The 22067-nt window shown below is 35.8% G+C and overlaps 2 protein-coding genes across 2 annotated transcripts; both read left to right on the top strand.

The window, feature by feature from the left end:
• The first annotated feature begins 11412 nt into the window (after nt 1–11412).
• LOC142606053 (serine/threonine-protein phosphatase 7 long form homolog) lies at nt 11413–17664 on the top strand. Its single transcript, XM_075777462.1, has 7 exons — nt 11413–11477; nt 15754–15865; nt 15969–16478; nt 16632–16732; nt 17254–17344; nt 17457–17546; nt 17644–17664. Exons 1-7 carry the CDS (start codon nt 11413–11415, stop codon nt 17662–17664), a joined length of 990 nt encoding a protein of 329 aa, XP_075633577.1.
• Nucleotides 17665–17762: 98 nt separating this feature from the next.
• Nucleotides 17763–19054, top strand: LOC142607354 (uncharacterized). Its single transcript, XM_075778805.1, has 2 exons — nt 17763–17849; nt 18326–19054. Exons 1-2 carry the CDS (start codon nt 17763–17765, stop codon nt 19052–19054), a joined length of 816 nt encoding a protein of 271 aa, XP_075634920.1.
• Nucleotides 19055–22067: the final 3013 nt, after the last annotated feature.

Genomic DNA, 22067 nt, shown 5'->3' with positions numbered 1-22067 from the left:
AAATAAGACTAACTTTAACTAATTTCTTCCAGCCATATTCATCTAAAATGAATTTCCCCACTTTCAACCAAACAAAAATCCACATATGTCAACGCCCGTCTCCAAGTTTCGCAAAGTGCTCGAAGTTTTGCCCATATCATTTTAACATTAAAACAATTCAGATCAGTATTAAAGTGAGAGTTTATTGTTGTTGCAACGTCGAGAAGACAGTCTCTTCTGACATCTATACTGCTCCCTGCCACTCCAAGAAAATAATGCAATGAAGAAAGAGTATATCATGGGTGAAAGGAGGAACATGTTTCCTTTTACAGGGCACCATCTCTAATAATACGAGGTTTAAAAGGTTCAAATAAAAAAAGTTTAGCAAGGATGTGGCATGGGAAAAGGAGGAACATGTCTCTTTTTATAGGGCACTGTCAGATGTTAGATTGTAATTCAAAACTGTAGTCTGTAGTGTAAAGTTTGTACATGAAGATGAACGACAAATCGTTTATGCATTAGTTAGTTAGTTAGCCTACATATAGTTTTATTGTATAGAAAAGTTAGTTAGGACTAGTTGACAGATGGCTTTATTTCATTGGTTAGTTTGTTAGTTGGTTATGTGTTTAGTCTTTCCCTCCAATCTATTTCCAGTATAAGAAACAGAGTCTATTTATTTGATCAATAAGAATTCAATGCATATTCAGATAACTCTCTCTTCTTCATCTCTGATCTGATCACTCCATTGATGAAGCTTGTTACATGCATAAATTCTAGCACGGTATTAGAGCAGAACTAAATTTTAGAGTCTTCAATTTATGTATTTTCTGAAATTCTTAGTTCAATTCCTCTTGTTTTCTTTTCAGTTTCTAGTGTTCTCCTTCCAATCAAGTTGCTCATCATTTTCACTTGATTCTTGCACTAGATTCTTTGCTCTAGATCTTGATTTCTTTGCGATAATTGGCAAATTGAATTTCTTGATTTAGGGTTTCGTTTATCATATTGATTGTGATATTTGCAATTGGATTGTTTGATATTTGCAATTGGATTGTTGTTCTTTCAAATCCCTCGATCAACAAGAATTGTGACTTGATTCTTTGTGTCTGAGGATCTTGATTTGTTGTTAAACCAATTCTAGTTCGGTGGTTTGGAGTTTTTGTTCCTTGAGTGTAAAAGCGATAGTTCTTGAAGATTTGTGTGATTCTTGATTGTAATCTTGAAGTTCTTGATTAGTGCAAATCTGAGTTTGAGGACATGGCATGTAGTACTTCAAGTACTTCTGTTCCAACTGTTCAGCCATGGGAGAATTCTTCTAGCCCTTATTACTTGTCTAATAGTGACAATCTTAGAGTTTCCCTTGTTGTTCAACATTTGACTGAAGAAAATTACATTTTATTGCCTTGGATGCAAAAACCAAGTTGTGTTTTATTGATGGCTTCATACCAAAGCCTCATTCTGTTGATCACCCTTGTTACACAGCCTAGTGTAAATGCAATAGTACTATCTTGGCCTGGTTGTTCAACTCAATTTCTAAAGATTTACAACCTAGTGTGATTTATTTCAAGACAACAAGAGAGGTTTGGCTTGATGCAACATAGGTTTTCCCAAGGCAATGGTCCTCAGATTTTTGAGCTGAAAAGGGAAGTTTTTTCTTTGAATCTGTTGACACCCCATTTTGCAACCTGTATTTAACCTCATATGGAGGGTAAAAGGCTAATTTCACCTTGAAAATATGCACCTTGATTTTGGTCACTAGATCCTTAATCTCATTTCACCAAAATGATATTGATGTTATAACGATCAAATCGACTAGTCATAAGCCTTAATCGGACTTTCAGATTGAAAGTTACCATCAAATCAAGTTTTAATGGCCGAAATGCACTATCACAAATTGAGTCCGACTATATGTGATTATGAAGAATTGATTCCAATTGGTTATAATTATAATCAATTTGAGATTAATGATGTGTTATAATTTGATTGGTAAGGACTATATTTTATGGTAAGGTTGCACACACCTAATTAATTAAATATTTAAACATTAATTATTCAATGAGTAATTTGTGCAATTATCTTTTAATTAGGGTAAATTTGGAACTAATTAAGTCGGAGTGATTGGAGCCTATCAATGTTAATTAGAAACTAATTAGGGACCTATCAATGTCAATTGTCATGAAATTGTTTTCTAACAAATGACCGCTGCTCACCATTTTGTTGCTATCTCTTAGAATACTTTGAATCTGTGAATGAGATTAATTGTCTCAAAAACTAGACATCTGGGGCTTCAATTTGAGCACAAGAACGAGACAATTTCGATTATAATTGAGTAAGATATGATTTTTTGAAATTGGCTCTATAAGCTGTTACAGTAGCTATGGGAAAATCGAATTTTGCTTGCTCCTCACTCCCACCAATCTCTACATTTAATGCACCCCATTTCTCCAAACGCTAAAATAAGATCTAGGTTCATGATTTTTTGTCAACCCTCATTAAATGACCTTCCATTCATATTTTCTCCACCACTACTATATAAATCTCCCCTTTCCTCCATTCCAAGACACACAAAAACCCCTCTCTTCTCTCCTCTTAAGTTCTAATGAAGTTGAGTAGTCTTGTCATATCTTGGTCTTCCTGAGACTCAAGGTATTGAGTGAGACTCACTCTCCCTCTCCTAGCTCTTCTTTTCCTCCACCCTTAAGGACCTCCATCAAGAGTATCCTCCTCCACCATATGGATCTTGCATAAAGGTATAATCCCCTTCCCTAACTATTTTTTTTTTTTTTATGTTACCATGATGAGAATTTAAGATTAAATCATGATAGTAATTATTTAAATTCCCTTGAATATGTTTGAATGTTCTTAGTTGTTCCTATGTGTTCTTCACATGTTCTTGGTTGTTTATCACATGTTCATGCATAATACTAGTTTTAATCTTAAATCCTCATCAAAAATATGAAAAAACATGTTTGTTTCATAACTTTTTCAAACTCTTAAATCTAGGATATCACCATCTACACACATTTACTAGAATTTATTTTTCAAATCCAAATGCAATGCTTGATAAATTGAATTAGGGTTTAGCACATGCAAATTAATTGATAACATATTGGATGATGTGATATGAATGTTGGGCACCATAGTCTAGAGGACCGATTTCACTGGGCAAGGTGGGTGTCTAACACCTTCCCACCTTGTAACATAGCCTCCAAACTTAGATCAAGGGTTGATAGACCAATGCTTATTCTTGTAATTTTCAATTTTTAGATTATAACTAGGAAATAAAGCTATGTACTTTATCTTAGATTGTATCTGGGACCAAAGCTATGTAATTTTCCTATGATCAATGTAAATCCAATTGAAAATTAATAAAATGAGGAATTTTTCAATTTTGGTTTTCTTATCTATCCCAATAATTAAATAAGTGGCGGCTCCATTGTAAAACCCTTAATCTAAAGGGGAAAATATAACTAGTCGAACCTCCATTTTGAGAGGCAATAATATAACTCTACCCATTCACGTGGGTTTGGCACAACAACCTAAAAAATAGGCCAGGGGCGCGGTCTCTCATAGAGTCAAGAGGAACTAACCATCAATGCCTATTATGCAAAGTTTAAAGGACTGTAGGATGAGCTATCAAATTACGGGACCTGTTCCTGTGGTCATCAAGCTGAAGAATGTGTGATGTCTTTTTTGATGGGTCTTAATGACACTTAAACAGTTGTGAGAGGGCATATCTTGCTAATGGACCCTATAGGGAAGGTATTTTCTCTCTTGGTTCAAGATGAGAAACAAAGGAAAGTAGGAAAGAATCTCAACACTGAAGCTTCAGCCTTGGCAGTCAAGAACAATGGTTCTTTATTTAAAGGATCCAATAAGGGCAAGTGTGGTAGACCCCAGTGCACTCACTGTAAAGATTTGGGTCATGTTGTTGACAAATGTTACAAATTACATAGCTATCCACCTAGCTACAAGTTCAAGAATAAGGGGCAGCAAGGTGGACATCCTTCCTTTGCAAGTAATGTTACCACTAAATGCAGCAATGAAGAAAGTTTTAGTCTCACTAAATTAGAATATCAACAGCTTCTTGGTTTGATCAATTCTCAGAACCATTTTGGTACTCAAGCTTCACAAGAATCCACTTCTGGTGTTCATCAAGTAGCCACTATTATCACTCAATCTCCTTCACAGCCTTCTTTGGATCTTCAAGGGCATGAGATGTCAAGTATCAGTTCTTCCATTCATCTTTTATCTCACCTTCGTAGGCTGGTTTCCCCTTCTTTGGACTATTCAGTTTTTTCTTCTCAAGTTAACACTACTCATCTTTGTTCCACTGATTGGATTCTTGACAGTAGAGCCACTGATCATATGGTCCATTCACTTCATTTTTTCACTTTAATCACTTCCATTGTCCATTTTTCTATTAAGCTTCCTAATGGGGACATGGCTAAGGTCACTCATATAGGGACTGTCAAGTTAACTTCTTCATTGACATTAGAGAATGTGCTTTGCATTCCATCTTTCTCTTCTAATCTTGTGTCCATCAGCAAACTAACTCAATCTCCTTCTTGTTGTTGTATATTTCTTTCTCATTACTATTTTATCCATGACTTACAGCCTTGGAGGATGATTGGGTTGGGTAGAAAGCAAAGAGGCCTTTATACATTGGAGCTTGCAAGCATCGTTCTTCCTAAGTCTGATTCTGATGTGCTGTCCAAGCTCTCTTCTTTCAGTTTTGTAAATTCAGTAAACTCCTGTAATTCAACTTCTATAATAGATAGTACTAGCCTTTGGCATAGCAGGTTAGGACATCCTTCCTTTCAAAGATTGGCCATTTTACAATCTCTTGTACCTAATGTTATCAATTGCAACAGTAATAAATCTTTTGATTGTCCTATTTGTCCAATTGCTAAGCAAAAAAGGTTGCCATTTCAGTCTTCTGTTTATGTTTCTAATTCTTGTTTTGATTTAGTGCATTTTGACATTTATGGACCTTATTTCACTCCTTCATTGAATGGTTCAAAATACTTTCTTACTATTGTGGATGACTTTAGTAGATGCACTTGGACTTTTCTTATGCCACACAAGTCTGATGTCTCCAAATTAATTCAGTCTTTTTACAATTTGGTAGTTAATCAATTTAACAAAACTATCAAGGTTATTAGATCTTATAATGGTCCTGAGTTTGCCTTACATTATTTCTATGCTTCGAAAGGTATTATACACCAATTGTCTTATGTTGAAACACCTCAACAGAACTCCATTGTTGAGAGAAAACACCAACATCTTCTGAGTGTAGCTAGAGCTTTGAGGTTCCAAGCCAGTTTACCATTAAAATTCTGGGGAGATTGTATCCTTACTGCCACTTACCTTATTAATAGGATACCTAGTCCTTTGTTACAAGACATTACTCCCTATGAAAAGTTGTTAGGACATCCACCCACTTATTCCCACCTTAGAGTGTTTGGTTGTCATTGTTATGCATCTACCTTAGCTAGAGATAGAACTAAGTTTGACCCTAGAGCTAAGTCTTGCATCTTTCTTGGTTATCCACAAGATGTTAAAGGATATAAATTGTATGATTTAAGAACCAAAACTTGTTTCTTGTCTAGAGATGTCGTTTTTTAGGAATCTATTTTTACTTTCAAATCTTGGATTTCCAAGTATGTCACTACTCCTTCTTCTCATTCTGTTTTTCCTCCTCAAACTTCTATTCCTAATTAGTCATCTAATATTCCCAATGCTTCTGCTGAATTTTCTCCTCCAATTACACTTATTGATATTGCTGTGCCACCTGATGACTTCCCTGATTTAGTTCATCCTACTGATGTTTCAAACCAAGCTAACTCCATTGATCTTATCCCTACTGAATTCCATATTTCTGAATCACAAGTTCCTGTTGTTGTTCCTGTTAGGCAGTCTTCCAAAATTCATAGGCCTCTCACTTACCTTAGAGATTATCATTGTAACCTTGTTGCTAGTCCTATGTTGGCCTTAGCTGCTCTCATTCTATCAGATGATTCTTTTGCTTCTAGTTCAGGTATTTTGTATCCCTTTTCATCTACTCTCTCTTATACTAAACTATCTCCCACTCAAAGAGATTTCTCCATTGCACTCATTGTTCACAAAGAATCTGATACCTATGCTCAAGCCATTTTAGATCCAAGATGGCAAGAGGCTATGCAAGTAGAGATTAATGCTTTGAAAGCTAATCATACTTAGGTTATGACTCCTCTTCCTCCTGGCAAGGTTCCCATAGGGTGTAAATGGGTTTTTAAAATTAAACTTAGATCAGATGGGTCTATTGAGAGGTATAAGGCAAGATTAGTTGCGAAGGGGTACACTCAAATTGAAGGGGTTGATTTCTATGAGACTTTTTCTCCTGTTGTGAAGTTTACCATAGTTAGGACCTTGCTTGCTCTTGCTGCCATTCAAGGTTGGCATCTCACTCAATTAGATGTCAACAATGTTTTCCTCCATGGTGACTTGAATGAGGAAGTTTACATGGTTCCCTCATGCAAGCTTACCAAGTCCTTGTATGGTCTTAAACAGGCTAGTAGGCAATTGTTTGCTAAAATTTCTTCCACCATCATTGATCATGGCTTTATTCAATCAAAATCAAATTATTCTGTGTTTACCAAAGTTCAAAAAGGTTACATTATCATACTGCTAGTTTATGTTGATGACATTTTGATATCAAGCAATGATGTGGATGCTGTGAGTGCTTTCAAGCAATTTTTGGACAACAAGTTTAAGCTTAAGGACCTTGGTACCTTGAAGTTCTTCTTGGGGCTTGAAGTGGCAAGAACTACTAAAGGGATATCTTTATGCCAGAGAAAGTTCACCCTTGAGTTACTGTCAGACACAGGGTTGTTGGCTTGCAAACCCTCAAATGTTCCTATGGATCAATCACTCAAGTTAAGTAGTTCAAATGGAGATAGTGTACTAGATCCTTCCTTGTATAGGAGGTTGATAGACAAACTTCTCTATTCGACACTTACAAGACCATACATTAGTTATTTTGTCCACCAGTTGAGTCAATTCATGAGTGCTTCTAAAATGCTACACCTTCAAGCAGCTTACAAGATATTGAAATACTTGAAGAAGACACCAGGACAAGGTCTTTTCTTATCTGCACAATCTGAAATGCAGCTGAAATGTTACTGTTATGCAGATTGGGCAGCTTCTATTGACACCAGAAGGTCAATCTTTGGTTTCTGTGTATTCTTAGGTGAATCCTTGATTTCATGGAAATGTAAGAAGCAACAGGTAGTCTTAAGATCTTCTGCAGAGTTAGAATATAGAGCCATGGCTAGTATGACTAGTGAGATAGTTTGGCTAATTGCTTTGCTTGTTACCTTTGGCCATACACACAAAGGACCAGCTTCTCTCTATTGCGATAGCAAGGCAGCACTCTACATTGCAGCAAATCCTATGTTTCATGAGGGAACCAAGCATATTGAGATTATTGTCACTTCATTAGGGAGAAGAATGAAGATGGAGTGATCCAAATCTTCCATGTGCCTACAAGACATCAACAAATTGATTTGTTTACCAAGCCTTTGCACCAAAAGCAATTCATGTATCTCTTATCCAAGATGAACTTGATCAACATTTACAGTTCATCTTGAGGGAGAGTGTTAGATGTTAGACTATAATTCATTACTGTAGTCTGTAGTGTAAAGTTAGAAGAGTAAAGTTTGTACATGAAGATGAACTAAAAGTCGTTTATGTATTAGTTAGTTAGGCTACATTTAGTTTTACTGTACAGAAAAGTTAGTTAGGAGTAGTTGACAGATGGCTTTATTTCATTGGTTAGTTTGTTAGTTGGTTATGTGTTTAGTCTTTCCCTCCAATCTGTTTCCTATATAAGAAACAGAGTCTGTTTATTTGACCAATGAGAATTCAATGCATATTCAGATAACTCTCTCTCTTCTTCATCTCTGATCTGATCACTCCATTGATGAAGCTTGTTACATGCATGAATTCTAACAGGCACCATCTCTGATAATACTGGGTTTAAAAGGTTCAAATAAAAAAAAAGCTACAAAGCGGCTTGTGGGAGAATCAAAACCTAAAAAGGTATTATGCATGGTTTTGAAATCAGGTTTTTTAAACTTATAATACGGCAAATTATATTTTTGCTGTGAACCTGTGGGTTTTCCGTTTTCTTCTTCCCAGAAAATTTCACAATAAAAATGGCAAAATGTAGTTTGGGTTTTCGTGGAGAGCAACAACCTGTTCGCTAGATCTGTTCTTCAGATATGAAAGGGTGAGGAAGGGAGAGAAAGAGGTAGAGTTAGAGAAGACTAAAGCTGGGAAAGAGAGATAATTTGTTGTTTTGCTGTGTGTTTGAGAAACTGGGGAAGACAACGAGTGCTGTGGAGACCGAAAAATGAGAAGAGTAGGAGATGAAGATTGAGAAGATATGTTGGGAAGGATGGATATTTATAGACCAGAAGAAGCTAACAGATTCTTAGATTGCTTGGGAAACGAGATAATGGGAATAAGTTTTTTTTTGTTTGGTTAAACGGCTTGATTATAAAGAAACAGAACAAAACAGAGCAACATTACAAACTGGCCACAGAGACCAATATTGTGGCTACAAGCCTAAGGTCAGACCGACCACTTACATCAGATACAAGCAATTTAACTAAATCAACAGAGGGTGGGGCATCAAAAATAACAAAATCTTCCCTCATAGAGCAACCCTCCTAGCCAAAAAATCTGCGTATTTGTTCACCTCTCTAAAAACATGGACCACCCGAACCTGCATGAGCATTGACAAGAGGGACCTACAATCATGTTACAAAGGGATTGTTTTCTGTTAAAGCAATCAGTGTTGTTAATCATCTCCACTATTACCTTGAGAATAAGTTGGCTTTCTTTTTATTTGTTTAAATTATTTTCAAACTTAAAAAGCCAAGTGTAAGACTTGGCCTCCAGGCCTAGTGACGTGCTTAATGCTCAGTGAGATATTAGTTCTCATGAGTTGTGAATTTCATACATTTTTTATATATTATCTCAAGGACTTATTTACTTGAAAATATTAAAAAATAATAATAATAAAAGTCCGGTTAATACTTTTTCAATTTTCGAGAAAATATTTTTAAAAATGATTAATTATTGTGTGCTCTTAGGGCACACATTAACAAAATCCTAATAATAATAAAGCATACCAATAGAATAAGTAAAATCTTTGTATTTCCTTTTATATTATAGAGAATCAAAACATAAGTCATTATAACTACATACTTGAATGATTAAGGCGAAAAACTCATTTTCGTCCTTACAATTTCACGCGATTCCCATTTTGGTCTCTAACTTTTTTTTCCACCGCTTTTACTCTCTATCCTGGAAAACGCATCTCGTTTTTGTTCCTACCGTTATATCAGAGACGGAAATTACACATGTGACAAACGGAACTATTAAAATAAAAATAAAAAAATTTTATTTTGGCATTAAAAATGCCATGTTAGCATCTAAATTAAAAAAAATTAATTTATTAATTTTAAATAAATAAAAAAAATAAAAAAACAGAAATAAAAACCAAAATTCACATGAATTAAGATCTAAGTGTGTCTTGAACAAGAGCAACAAGAACACAAACCCATATCTAAAAACACAAAATTAAAATCCAAAAATCACAAATCCAGAAAATAAGAATAACAAATTAAACTATAAATCCACATCAAATTAAACATGAACAAGAAATTAAACATGAAAACAAAGCAGTCATAGCCATGGCCGACTCTCATTTTATACTTCTTTTTCTTTCTTTCCAGATCCATTACTTGCTCTATTTGTGTTTGTATCTTTGTTTTTCTTTTTTCTTTTCAAATCCATGACTCTCTCTTTCTCTCTCTCAGTGCTTGTTTCTTTTCAAATTTTGAATTTATGATCTTGTGTTTATGTTCAAATATCAGCAACCAATGGGTGTGGCCATGGGTCTCGGCCATGGGGTGGTGCGATTGCCGATTTGCTTCTGGGGCTGCTTGAGAGCCTTCCGAGTGCTGCTCCAGTGCTTGAAGAGAATAAAGGCGTAGCCTTTAGACTTATCGGAGACGCGGTCGGTGACCGCCTTACAATCCTCGATCTCGCCGTACTTGCCGAAGATGGAGGTGAGGGTTTCAGTGGTGGTGTCCCAGCCAAGGTCGCGGATGAAGATCTTGCGGTGGGTGGGGTCCGAATCGGCGAGCTCACGCACGATTTCAATCAAGCCCGGGTGCTTGCTCACTCCCTTCTTAATCAGAGCCATAAGATGGTCCTTCATGAACTGCTATAGAAGCTTCTCCACGTCTTCGTCCTCATCGTCGTTAGTTGCTGGGTTTGTGTTTGTTGCTTTTGTGTTTGGTTGACAAGGAAGATCTATTGCTGGGTTTGTGTTTTTGTTTATGTTCTTGCTAGAAATTAGTTTGTGTTTGTGTTTTTGTGTTTGGTTGACAAGAAAGGGCAAGAAAATGCTAGAAAATCTGGGCATGTGTTCTTATGTTTAAATTTAAATTTGTGTTCTTTAGAGTTCTTGTTAAAGATGAACTGGGTTTTTTTTTTTTTTTCTTTTTCGTTTTTTTAAATTTTGTTTTCATGTTTAATTTGATGTGGATCTATAGTTTAATTTTATGTTCTTATTTTCTAGGTTTGTGATTTTCGGATTTTAATTTTGTGGTCTTACTGAGTTTGTGTTATTGTTGTTCTTGTTCAAGACACAGTTAGATCTCAATTAATGTGATTTTTTGTTTTTATTTTTGTTTTTAATTTTTTTAATTAGTTAAAATTAATATTTTTTTTAATTTAGATGCAAATGTGACATTTTTTAATTCCAAAATAAAATTTTTTATTATTATTTTAATAGTTTCGTTTGCCACATGTGCAATTTCCGTCTCTGATATAACGGCAGGGACAAAAACAAGACGCGTTTTCCAGGATAAGGAGTAAAAGTAGTGGAAAAAAAAGTTAGGGACCAAAGTGGAAATCGAGTGAAAATGTAGGGACGAAAATGGGTTTTTCGTCAATGATTAATTGTAATTTTAATGTAATTTTTTATGCTTTATTATTTTTTATTTAAAAGTTGAGATAATATACTTGAAAATTATTTAATTTTTTATATTTTTAAATCAATATTACTCATTTTCATAGTTTTTTTCTATTATTTGTTTTCATTTTATTATTAAATGATTTATGATGTCATCGGGGTTCAACATCGATTGAACCTCGGTCCAATTTCAAAAATCTTGAACCTTTCTTCTTCTTTTTTTCAGTTCTATGAACGGTCCGGGTTTCAAAATCATAGTGATATGTAGTGAGATTCAATCATGGTTGTGAAATTCAAACCGGAATGTACGCTCCAACCCGATTAATCGGGTACCTTAACACCCAAAACCACAAACCACCATATCCAAAATTTTGGTCCTTATCATCCGCTACAGCCTCCAGTCGATGACTCAACAATTGGATCTCTCTAAATCAATGCATGGTGGCACTGAGACTCTTTCTCCCTTATGGTATATTTAGTTGGTGGTAAAATAAAAAGGAGAGAAAAAGTGGATAGATGATGTTTTTAGTGTGTGTTTGGTTGGAAGGAATGAAGGAAAATAAATCAGTAGGACTTGAATGTTTTCTCTTCGAGCTCACCAAATTAGAGATTAAAAAAAAAATGTTTAGACAAAAAACACCCATGGTGCTGACGTTTCTACGGTTCACAATTTCTGTTATTTTTCATTTCCTACTTTCTTTTCTGTTGTCCTATTTATTTTACACGTTTTGTCAATTTTTTTGATACGTGTAACTGTTTTTTTCTTTTTTCCTTCTTTAGTTTTTTGTCATTTTTCTTTGTTTTTTAATCTCCTTTAATTTTTCTGTCGTTTTCCTTCTCTCTTTTTTTCCCTTTCTTTAGCTTTTTTTGTCCTTTGTTACACTGTTCAATCTATTGGTGCTTTTATTTTTTATTCATCCTTTTATTTTTCCTTATTTGTTATTTTTTATTTATCTGTAAAAAGTACGAAAGTAAATTTATACCAACTATATTCTTAGTCCCTCCATTTTTCTACTCTCAAACCAAACAACTTGAGGGAAAATTTAAAAAATTTCTATTATCTCTCCATTTTCTATTTTCTCACTTTTTAACTCCTCCTATCAAATAAACCTTTAAGGTGCGTTTGTTTGGAGATAAAATAGGATGGATGGAAAACTTTGGAGAGAAATTGAGAAGAAAAACTTTTTTCGAATGTGTTTGGTTGGGTAGGAAGGAAGGAAAATAAATGATAAGGTTCAAGTGTTTTCTTTTCGGACCTACAAAAATATTTTCTCTCCAAAATAGAGAGAAAACTAAGTAAGGTTGAATTTTTTCTTGACTGACAAAAATACCTTTATTTTTTTTCTTATCCCCTGACGATGCCTTTTTGCCTTTATTTATTTATTTATTTTTGTTTAGGCCTGGTGCCTTTTTTCCTTCCTATTCTGGACAGTAACGTTGGCCTCCTTCTTTTTTCCTATTCTTTTTTTTTTCATTTAATTTTCTAGGGTCTAGGCGTGATGGTTTTTTTTTTAATTATAAATGTTTTTTTAGGACATGATTTTTTATTTTTTTAATAAATTTGGGTGATTGCTCTTTTTGTGATTATTTATCACTTTTTTGTTTTAATTGGGCATTATTTTTTAATAAGGGTATATGAGTAAATTTATTCAAACTTTTTTTTTTTCGTCCCTTCACTTTTTTACTCCTAACCAAACAAAAAAGAAAGAAAATAAAATCTTTCTCATCCTCCCACTTTTTCATCCTCCCACTATTTTTTATCCTACTACTTTTCCACTCCTCCCCTTACTGTTGTGTTTTCTTTTTCTTTTTCTTTCTTTTTTTCGGTGTGTTTTTTTTCTTTTTCTTTTTTGCTGAGATTTTTTATGAAGTCTTTTTTCTGTTTGGTAAAAGCGTTTATAGCCTGGTAAAAGCATTTATAGCCTAGTAAATATCGCCAACAAAGTCTATCTTCTATACCAATCTACAGGTCTCTGTTTTGGCCACATAATTTGTTTATAACTTAGTGTACCAGTCAAATCTCTTTCTTTCTTCTTTTAATGTCAACAAAAAAAAAAAAAATCCCTTTCTTTTCACTTCAAAAAAAATAAAACTCTTTCATTTAATTTAATTTAAGGTAAACTACATATTTGGTCCCTAAACTTCACACTAAATGTCAATTTAGTCATTGACCTTTCAGATGTCTCAATTTAATCTCTAACCTTTTGGTATTGTGTCAAAATGGTCCCTACCGTTAACTGCTGGATGGAAAATGTTAACGTGGCTAATGGTAAAATTAAAATATTTTTTTTATGCCACATAGATTTTCACATAAGCTGCCACGTGGAATGAATTTTAAAAATCAAAGTTTTTCTCTGTCTCTGATGTATCACTCTCTCTATGCTTACTACTCTACCTCCATTTTCGAAGCTTACTCAAGGCTAGGCAAATACAAAAATACCCATTCCAAGTCTAAATCAATTTTGATGGAGCTCCTTTTCTCTCATACCATGTAATTTCTTGGCCCCTTCAAAGCTCCAATGATCGAACTCCATGAAAGAAGTCGATAAAATACAATCTATTCACACTATAGATGTGTAATTTGTGTCCTTCATTCTCTTTAAATAATTTTTATAAAAAAAACCCCTTCATTTCTATTCCATCAAATGGAAAAAAAAAAATGAAAGAAGGGATAGTATTGGGAAACTTAAGGGGGTGATGGGTAAAGTAGTTTGAGATGGGATTTTTGTAGTTTTTTGAAATTTGTGTGGGTGAAAATGTGTGTGAAAATGTATGTAAAGTTGTTTAAAATGTAAAAATGTGAGTTTGAAAGTGTGTACCAAACGAGCCATTAATTTTAGAAGATAGAAATAGAATAGAAGTTAAAATAGGCCAAAATGGGCAATTAGCCATAATTCGTCAACAATATAGTTAGTAGGTATTGTTTCGAAAGTTAATATAATACTAACATCTCAACTCTTAGAAAGTCGATTTTAAACCTATAAATCGAGTCTTAGAGACTCGATTTCCATGTTCTGATCGCGTCTGAGTTGGTGTTTTGTCCATGTGGCGTCCACCTGGAAATCGAGTTTTATAGACTCGATTTGTCCATGTGGAAGCTACCTGGAAACCGAGTCTCTAAGACTCGATTTCTAATAGGGCTTTTTCAAATTTAAACGCATTGTCTCTAACGCCTCTCCACTCTCACTCACCCTCTCACTGTCACCCTCTCACTCTCACACAGACCAAAGCGATCTCACGCCTCTCTCACTCACCGACCCAAGCGATCTCACGCCTCTCTCACTCACCGACCCACGCTCACGCCTCTCTCCTTCACCCTCTTCACCCTCACACTGACACCCATCGTGCCTCTCTACCCTCACAGACACCCTCTGACGGTCGCGCCTCTCTCTCTCTCTCACTCACCCTCTCCACTCTCACTCAGTTCTCTCAGGTAATTTTCTTATTGTGTGAATTTTTCATGTGGGTTTGTGGTTTTTTTCTGAAATTATGATTGATTTTTTCATGTGGGTTTGTGGTTTGTGATTTTTTCGAGTGTTACTCTGTTTGGTGATAATGGATGAGAAAATTTTGTGAAGCTCGTTGTTGTCTATTTGGTTGAAATAGACTCCCAAATTCCAAACCAGTTTGTACTTTTATATAGTAGTTGCTTCGAAAATAAAAACTTCTAGGACATTTTAGCCAAGACTTGATGTGGGCAAAACTTTGATATCATATTGGTGAATCATAGATAGCCATTTTACAAGGGCATAGGATCTTATTTACAATATTTCTTATAGGACAGCTTTAACATTAACAGAAATGACTTGAATCAATTAGGAGGAGCTTTGACAAGTAAACTACATAATAAATTAGTTGAACTTTTAATAAAATTACTTAACAAAAAACGAAATTAACAAATTAGTTGGATCCCCACTTGCTGTCAAAAGGTGTGAATCTTTGAGTTGGACCTGTTTGTTGTACTTCTTAGTTCTTATGTTCAATGTCAATTTAAACATTAGATCAATCTTTCATTTATGTTATGCCATTATGGTTGACAGAGATGATGTCCAGTACAATCTCTAATTCCTTTTGCACCATTTCAGGCAGATATAGTTGTGACTTTATCCTTTTGATTTAACATAATTGTGTGTGTTAAATTTTTGTTAATGTCTTTTCTTGTGCTTTTGGACAGTTTTTCTTTTTTTCATCTTTTTTTAATTTTGTGGTTAATGATTTTGTGTTTCCCACTTTTGTTTGACATGAATAATTTATTTTGCATCCTGAACTTGCCTCATTACAAACTTGTGATGCCACTGTTTTTCTTTAGTAAAATTCTCTCTTAATTGAGCAAATTGATCTGTTAAATAAGATTTTTCAAGAGCAAGGGTTGAAAACATTTTATTAAAGGTCTGCTTTTAGCTAAATTGGTGCATTTGCTTTTGAAGATAGAGATAGATTCTTTTTGGTAGTGTGATTTTGTCGGTGGCTAAGGAAAAGAGAAAAATTTAAAGGAAGACATGCAGGTTATGCACCATATCGTTAAAAATAAGAAACACACAAACCCAAAAAAAAAAAGGTGTCTATAAGAGCCAAATGAGTCAATTGTCCAATAAGGAGGAGTTTTGGTAGTTTCAATTTGTTGTATATTGTGGGACTACCACATTGTTTTTGTTTTTGTTTTGTTGAGAATCTTTCTTAGATTGTTTTTGTTTTTGTTTTCAATAACGTCTATTACGTGGTAATTGCTTATCATTCTTGTGCAGTATGGCTGCTGCAAATGCTGGACAGATTGAACATGCGCAGCCTGGCCCCATTGACCCGTCGATGTTGACGTTGCAACCCAAACATCGGTCAGAAGCTATTTGGAATGGGCAGGTAAAATAGAACATTAAAGATTTAACGAATGTACATGCATCTAATTTATACAATATACACGCACTTGCTGTCATATATTAATCTATGGTTTTGTTCTGTGCAGGATCCAAGGTCCCTTAAATGCCATACCCGTAGTGAAGAGTTATCCGATAAAGAGCCAATGGTGGATGGCCGAATCATTGACATAATTAAGGCACTTGGTTTGGAGGGACTCCTCAGGACCCCGAGTAGAGAGATAGACAACGGCCTGATAACGGCCTTAGTGGAGCGATGGCGGCAGGAAACTCACACCTTCCACATGCCACATGGTGAGGTCACCATCACATTGCAAGATGTGGAGCTTCTTCTCGAGCTTCCTGTTGACGGCGAGGCCATTACAGGGAGCACGCAGAAAGAATGGGAGAATGTGTGCGATGAATTTCTTGGCTTTCGACCTATAAATAATCAGAGAAAGGAACTTCATGGCCAGAAGATTCTCATCCAACGGCTTTTGGAAGCTATTGCCAATCCATTGCCGCCTAATGCCACAGAGCATCAGTTGCATAAGTACGCACGATGCTACATCCTAGCGCTACTAGGGGACACAATCTTCATGGACAAATTTGGCGATAGGGTGCATCTAATGTGGGTGCAGCAGTTGGAAGACCTTCGCAACCCACGAGGGTATAGTTGAGGAAGTGCTTGCCTTGCATGGTTGTACCGAGAGTTATGCAGGGCAAGCGATAAGAAAGCTAATTAGATTGATGGGTGTTTGCTATTGGTCCAGTATTGGGCATGGGCCAAGTTCCCATATTTGTGCCCGACAGTTGAACATGGCCTGCCAGTGGGTGCTTATGGTCCTCCAGTGCGTGGTCCGCTGTCCCTGAAGTAAGTCTCTATCTCATACACGTCATGTAACTTCAATTTATTTATTTATTTTAAAAGATTCTAGGAATTATTTAAGTCAATATTAAACAATTTTAAACAGAGGTTCAATATAGGCCATTAGGTTAATATACTCTATTGGAATGTCAAATTTCCTAAATCATATGATTAGGTTGATATATATGCTACTTACCTATTGAATTTTTAGTTTTTGATTATTTTATAAGTATATAAAAGCTGCTTAGTTAACCAAACTTTAGTTTACTAGAGTAACTATCTTATTAGAAAACATACTCTAAATGCAGCATAACAAAGTATGTTTGTGATGATTAGTTGAAAAGAACGTGGGTGGGCTAAGGTTATAAATGCTTGACCATCCATAGAGAGTTTATATGCAAATTGTGAATACAATTTCATTACATTAACTTGACCATCCATAGATTGATTACATTATAGGTTTAATCATATGATTTTCTCAATGGGAAAGTTGTACAAAGTTAATGATCCCTTGTTCTTGATTGTAGGTGGTTGTGGGTCCCAAATAAGAAAAACAGGTCTGCCCACATCTTCCTGGAAAGGTATCGCGAGCAAATAGCTTCAATGTTGCCAGACCAGGTATGAAAATGCCTTGTTTAACGTGTTTAGGAACAAGATATAGGTTTGGTGAACTTTGAAATATAAACATTGTTGTCTAATGTGTTGCGTACTTGTTTTTTGGCTATTGTAGGTGGTGTGGCAGCCGTATGAAGCTGAATTCGAGGACCTTCTACCGTGGTGCGTTACAGGGATGGCCGTGTGGACGGCAACGGTGCCGCTTGTATGTTTCCACCTAGTAGAGAAACATACACCAGATCGTGTTGTTCGTCAATTCGGGATGATCCAAGAAATTCCCCGTAATGTTAACACCAATATAGTGCTTCATGGCATTGATTTGAGGGGGAAGGTCGGTGTTGATTGGATGCGAAAACATGCTGCACATATTACGGACTGGGGTAATCGCCTTCAACGGCGTTTTGAAGCAGTGCTTGGTGATATGCCTCCAGAACACGAGTACTTCGATTGGTACAAAAGGGTAACTCGGAGGTTCATCAATGTCCTCAGTGCTAAATTGATTATAATGGTAACTTTTCCATGTGTTCTACATCTTACCGTACTTTTTAGCATGAAACCACTGTTTAGAGAACGTGATATATGTGATCCAATGTCTTCTCAGCATCAAACCTCTCTTTTAAAGCTGTTGTCTGCTTAAGATTCCTTATAGAGAACTTTGTTCATTTAAAAAACTATTTTGAGATGCTCTAAGGTCATCTTTCCTAACCACTATTAGAGTTATGGTATACATTCTTATGTCCATTTTTATTATTTTTAAATTTCTGTTCATTTGAACTTTTAATTAGCATTTTTGTCTACTATATGCGCTATCTACATCTTTAATAGAAAATATAATTTAAATTTAGTCAAAGGTAACACTTGGTCTCCCTATAATTTGCAATTATTACTAGCAGAACCAATTTAGAATCAACGTTTATTTTATTATCGATTAGCATTGTTGATTTGGTATTGCATTACTAATATACCTGGTTTTTTCATGTGCAGATTGAAGGATACGCCCGTTTGTTGAGGCGTCACCCAGTGGGCACGGAGGACCACAAGGACATTATTGATGTGCTGAAGGCAGTGCAGGAGATTGGCCGTGTACAACCTCCTATCCCTGAGGCCCCGAATGAGGAGGCAGCTACTCCTGCGGCAGCGCCTACTCAAAGCCCAAGCCCAAGCACTTTTAAGAGGCCAAGCACGAGCAGAGCTCCTGCCAGATGTGGCTCTCATCAGCCTGTTGCTACCCCGAGAGTTGTCCCTACTCCCGATCCCCACCCATCCACCCCACATCCATCCCCTAGCCCCACCATCCCTTTGCCCATCCCATATCCATCCCCTAGCCCCACCACCATCCCTTCACCCACCCCACATCCATGTCCTGGGTCTGACATCCGTCCACCCACCCCACGGTCATTTCCTGAGCTGTCACCCATTCCATCCTTTGACCTGGGTCTTGATCCAACCCCTCTTAACATGCACACGCAGCCACCTTCCCACAGTACGTCCACTGGCCCTTCTTCGGGCACCGACCCACCCTATGTTCAGGCTAAGCAAGCTGTTGGGTTACCTGTAGAGCCAACAAGTCGGCCGAAACGCATATCAAATGCACCTCCTTGTGGGACAAGGGGGCATAAACATGGACACAAAGCTAGGCCCGAGGCATCTAACGAAGGACATGCAAGACCTCCTCCTCATTATACGAGACGGCATAAGGTTCAAAAAAGGTAATTAGACAAAAGAGAGACAAAGATTTCTATGTTAGATAGGCACATATTTCTATGATTACACTATACGGCATATACAGGCAGGGTTCATACTTCAAGCAAATATTTCCTAATCAAGTCAAATAAATGTTTTGATTCTTTTTATTATCCAGTGCTCTCTCTTTCTCCCTTGCCACTCCTCTCATGTCAGATACATCTAATAATGTTACACCTAATTTCATATATTTGTCTTATGTTTATTATGGTTTTCTGTAGGAAACTTCATACTCTCATACTCTCAAACTCTCTTCCAAAATCACTACTAATATTAATTTATTATGTTTGCTTAAATCTGATTTGCTCTTTGTTACAAAGTGTTGTAATGCGTGATATCTACCTGCCTGGCTTATTCATTTATGTTAGGTTAAATTCTTATATGTTGGTTCTGCAACTCTGTTCAGCTGAAAGTAAATCAACCAATGATACAAGCAGAGACCAACTTGCAGCTCCAATTGTCCCATCCTCAACCACTAGGTTTTGGTTGTGTGTTCAAGGGGTGGATTGAAGAAAATGGAACTGCTCCGGTGAAACCTGGCACAGGGCTTACTGTTGCTGTAAAAACTCTCAACCATGATGGGCTTCAGGGTCATAAAGAGTGGCTGGTTTGTAACTCTCGTTGCCCAAATTTATTGATGTTTTTCTTATTATATTTCATCTATTTTCCTCATCTTGTGTAATAGCGCAATAATGTAGCGCAATAATGTAGCGCAATAACGTAGTACCATCTATGGGGCTAAGTATGGTCCAATAGGTGTACTGGGTACCCGAATCTTGATCCAAGTATGTCAACAACAACTTTCGCCTTTGGTAAGACTCCTCCCAATCTCCAAATATCTTAGCAATTGCCTTTTGTTTTGCGTCTCATACCTTATAGTAAGAAAGTTGATGATTATACTTCATATCTATGTGGCCCCGGAGCTCATCAATACAAGCAGTGTGATTTTGTCGCAATTTTCCCACAATTTCTGATACAACAAAATTAAAATCCATCATTTTACCGTCTCTTCGCAGGCCAAAGGGTATACAACTGTGTGGACCCACATAAGACGTGACCATCCACAGACCATTAAATTTAGCCTTCATGAATGCCCCAACGTACCACTTGCAGTTGGTGTCAATGCATGCGACGCACAATTTAGTTTTGGTCGACCTCTAGATTATAAAATTTCTATTATCCTTTGCTGCGTATATTATCAATGCACACTTCACCGTCTCTTTATTTGCAAAAGTCAACCATTTATTAAAATGCATCACATCTTCCCAAGTAGAAGTAAATGGTATCTGAAGATGTGAAGAATCGACCATATTTTCTCAAGTATTTGCAGAGAATGACTCGGTAGGAGGTGTGTAGGCAGTGGTCGTATTTGTAACATGCTGGACACCAATATCATCGTCTGCATCACCTTCATCATGGCACTCCATATTTTCCTCTTCAAAATTGGAAGCAAGTTCATGGTCATCCACATCCTTCTCAAAGTCGCCTCGCTCAATCATCTCTTCGTACTTATCCATACATCGAGATTTTCATCATTAATCGCAAAATGATCTTCTTCCTCCACCCCTAAATATGTCTCTTGAGGTTGAAGTGTTTCACCAGTATTGGCAGCATAATCTTGCGATAGGAATGCGTAACCTCCCATTGTAGTGCATCCATCGTCTAAGGCTGTAAATTGCAAAGATGTAGTTGTTTGTTGCAACTCCTCGACATCAACTTCTGCGAGCGGCTCGGAACTTACGTACAACTCAACAGTATTTACTTAGGGCATTTTATGGATCCTATTAAACATGACCTTTACATGTTTATCATCTTTGATCGCTATGTACTTGTAATTTATCCGTTCATGAAGGACTTCTTGTGGGTAACGATAAATAATATTTATGTCATAACAAGTAAGGCTCAAACTCAGTTCTTTCATTATTTTCATTTTCAAATCATTCAATGTCTTCAACTTACGACGTATCATCATGTAATAGCATTCGATATTCGACCCTTGAAATGGGAATCCGTCAATCTGTTCAGGATTGAAAAGGGGTCCACCGTAGTATACATTTATGTTAATATTCTTCAAAGATTGTGAACCTATTAGAATCAAGGGTAATATGTTAGTGACATATTTTAACACAATTACAAAACATTTTTATGTACTCAAAGTACAAAAATTACAACTTCTTACATCAAACACACCCCACATTTGCATATACTCACTCCATATCACATACAAACACACTCAATCATTATCATTTCATACTCAAACAAATAAAAAAAACTAAAAACAAAACTTACCCCCACTACAAAATTTCAAATCATTCTAACAAAAAAATAATGAAAAATATTAAACCAAACAATAACAAAAATAGCCATGATAAAAGCCTAACAATACAAATATATCTTAAATATTTTTTACTTTTAATAAAAAAAAAAAAATTTAAAAAGCCTAGCATATATACACTAACTTGTTACATGATATGCATATACAAACCCCACATTTGCATATATACTCAATCATTACCATTTGTTTCTAAACAAAAAAAAATCATTAATCATACTCAAATAAAAATAAAAAATAAAAAACTAAACACACAAATCTTCAAATCATTCTATCAAAAATATAAAGAAAAATAACAAACCAAACAAAAAAACTCATGATACATACCCATAAAAAACCTAACATTACATATATGTAACTAACAACTACCCATAAAAAAACTCTAACATTACATATATGTAACTAACAACTATTCAACAAAAAAAAAAAAAACTAACAACTAGAGAGAGTGTATTAAAACCTTACTTGACATGAGAATGTGTAAATGGAGAGTGAGTTTGATTTGAAGTTTTGTATGAGAGTGAGAGAGAGAGTGAGAGAGGAAAAGAGAGCTACTGGATTTTTTGGTGTGAGAAACAGCAGACCCCAGAAAATAGGTAATATGGACTAAAGAGCAACTGCCCTAACCACGTGGATTAAACTGGACCAACC

This window comes from Castanea sativa, chromosome 8, assembly GCF_040712315.1.
Source record: "Castanea sativa cultivar Marrone di Chiusa Pesio chromosome 8, ASM4071231v1".
NCBI classification, from domain to species: Eukaryota; Viridiplantae; Streptophyta; class Magnoliopsida; order Fagales; family Fagaceae; genus Castanea; species Castanea sativa.
Note: the sequence above shows the minus strand (reverse complement) of the source record. Positions and strands in the feature narration are given on the sequence as shown.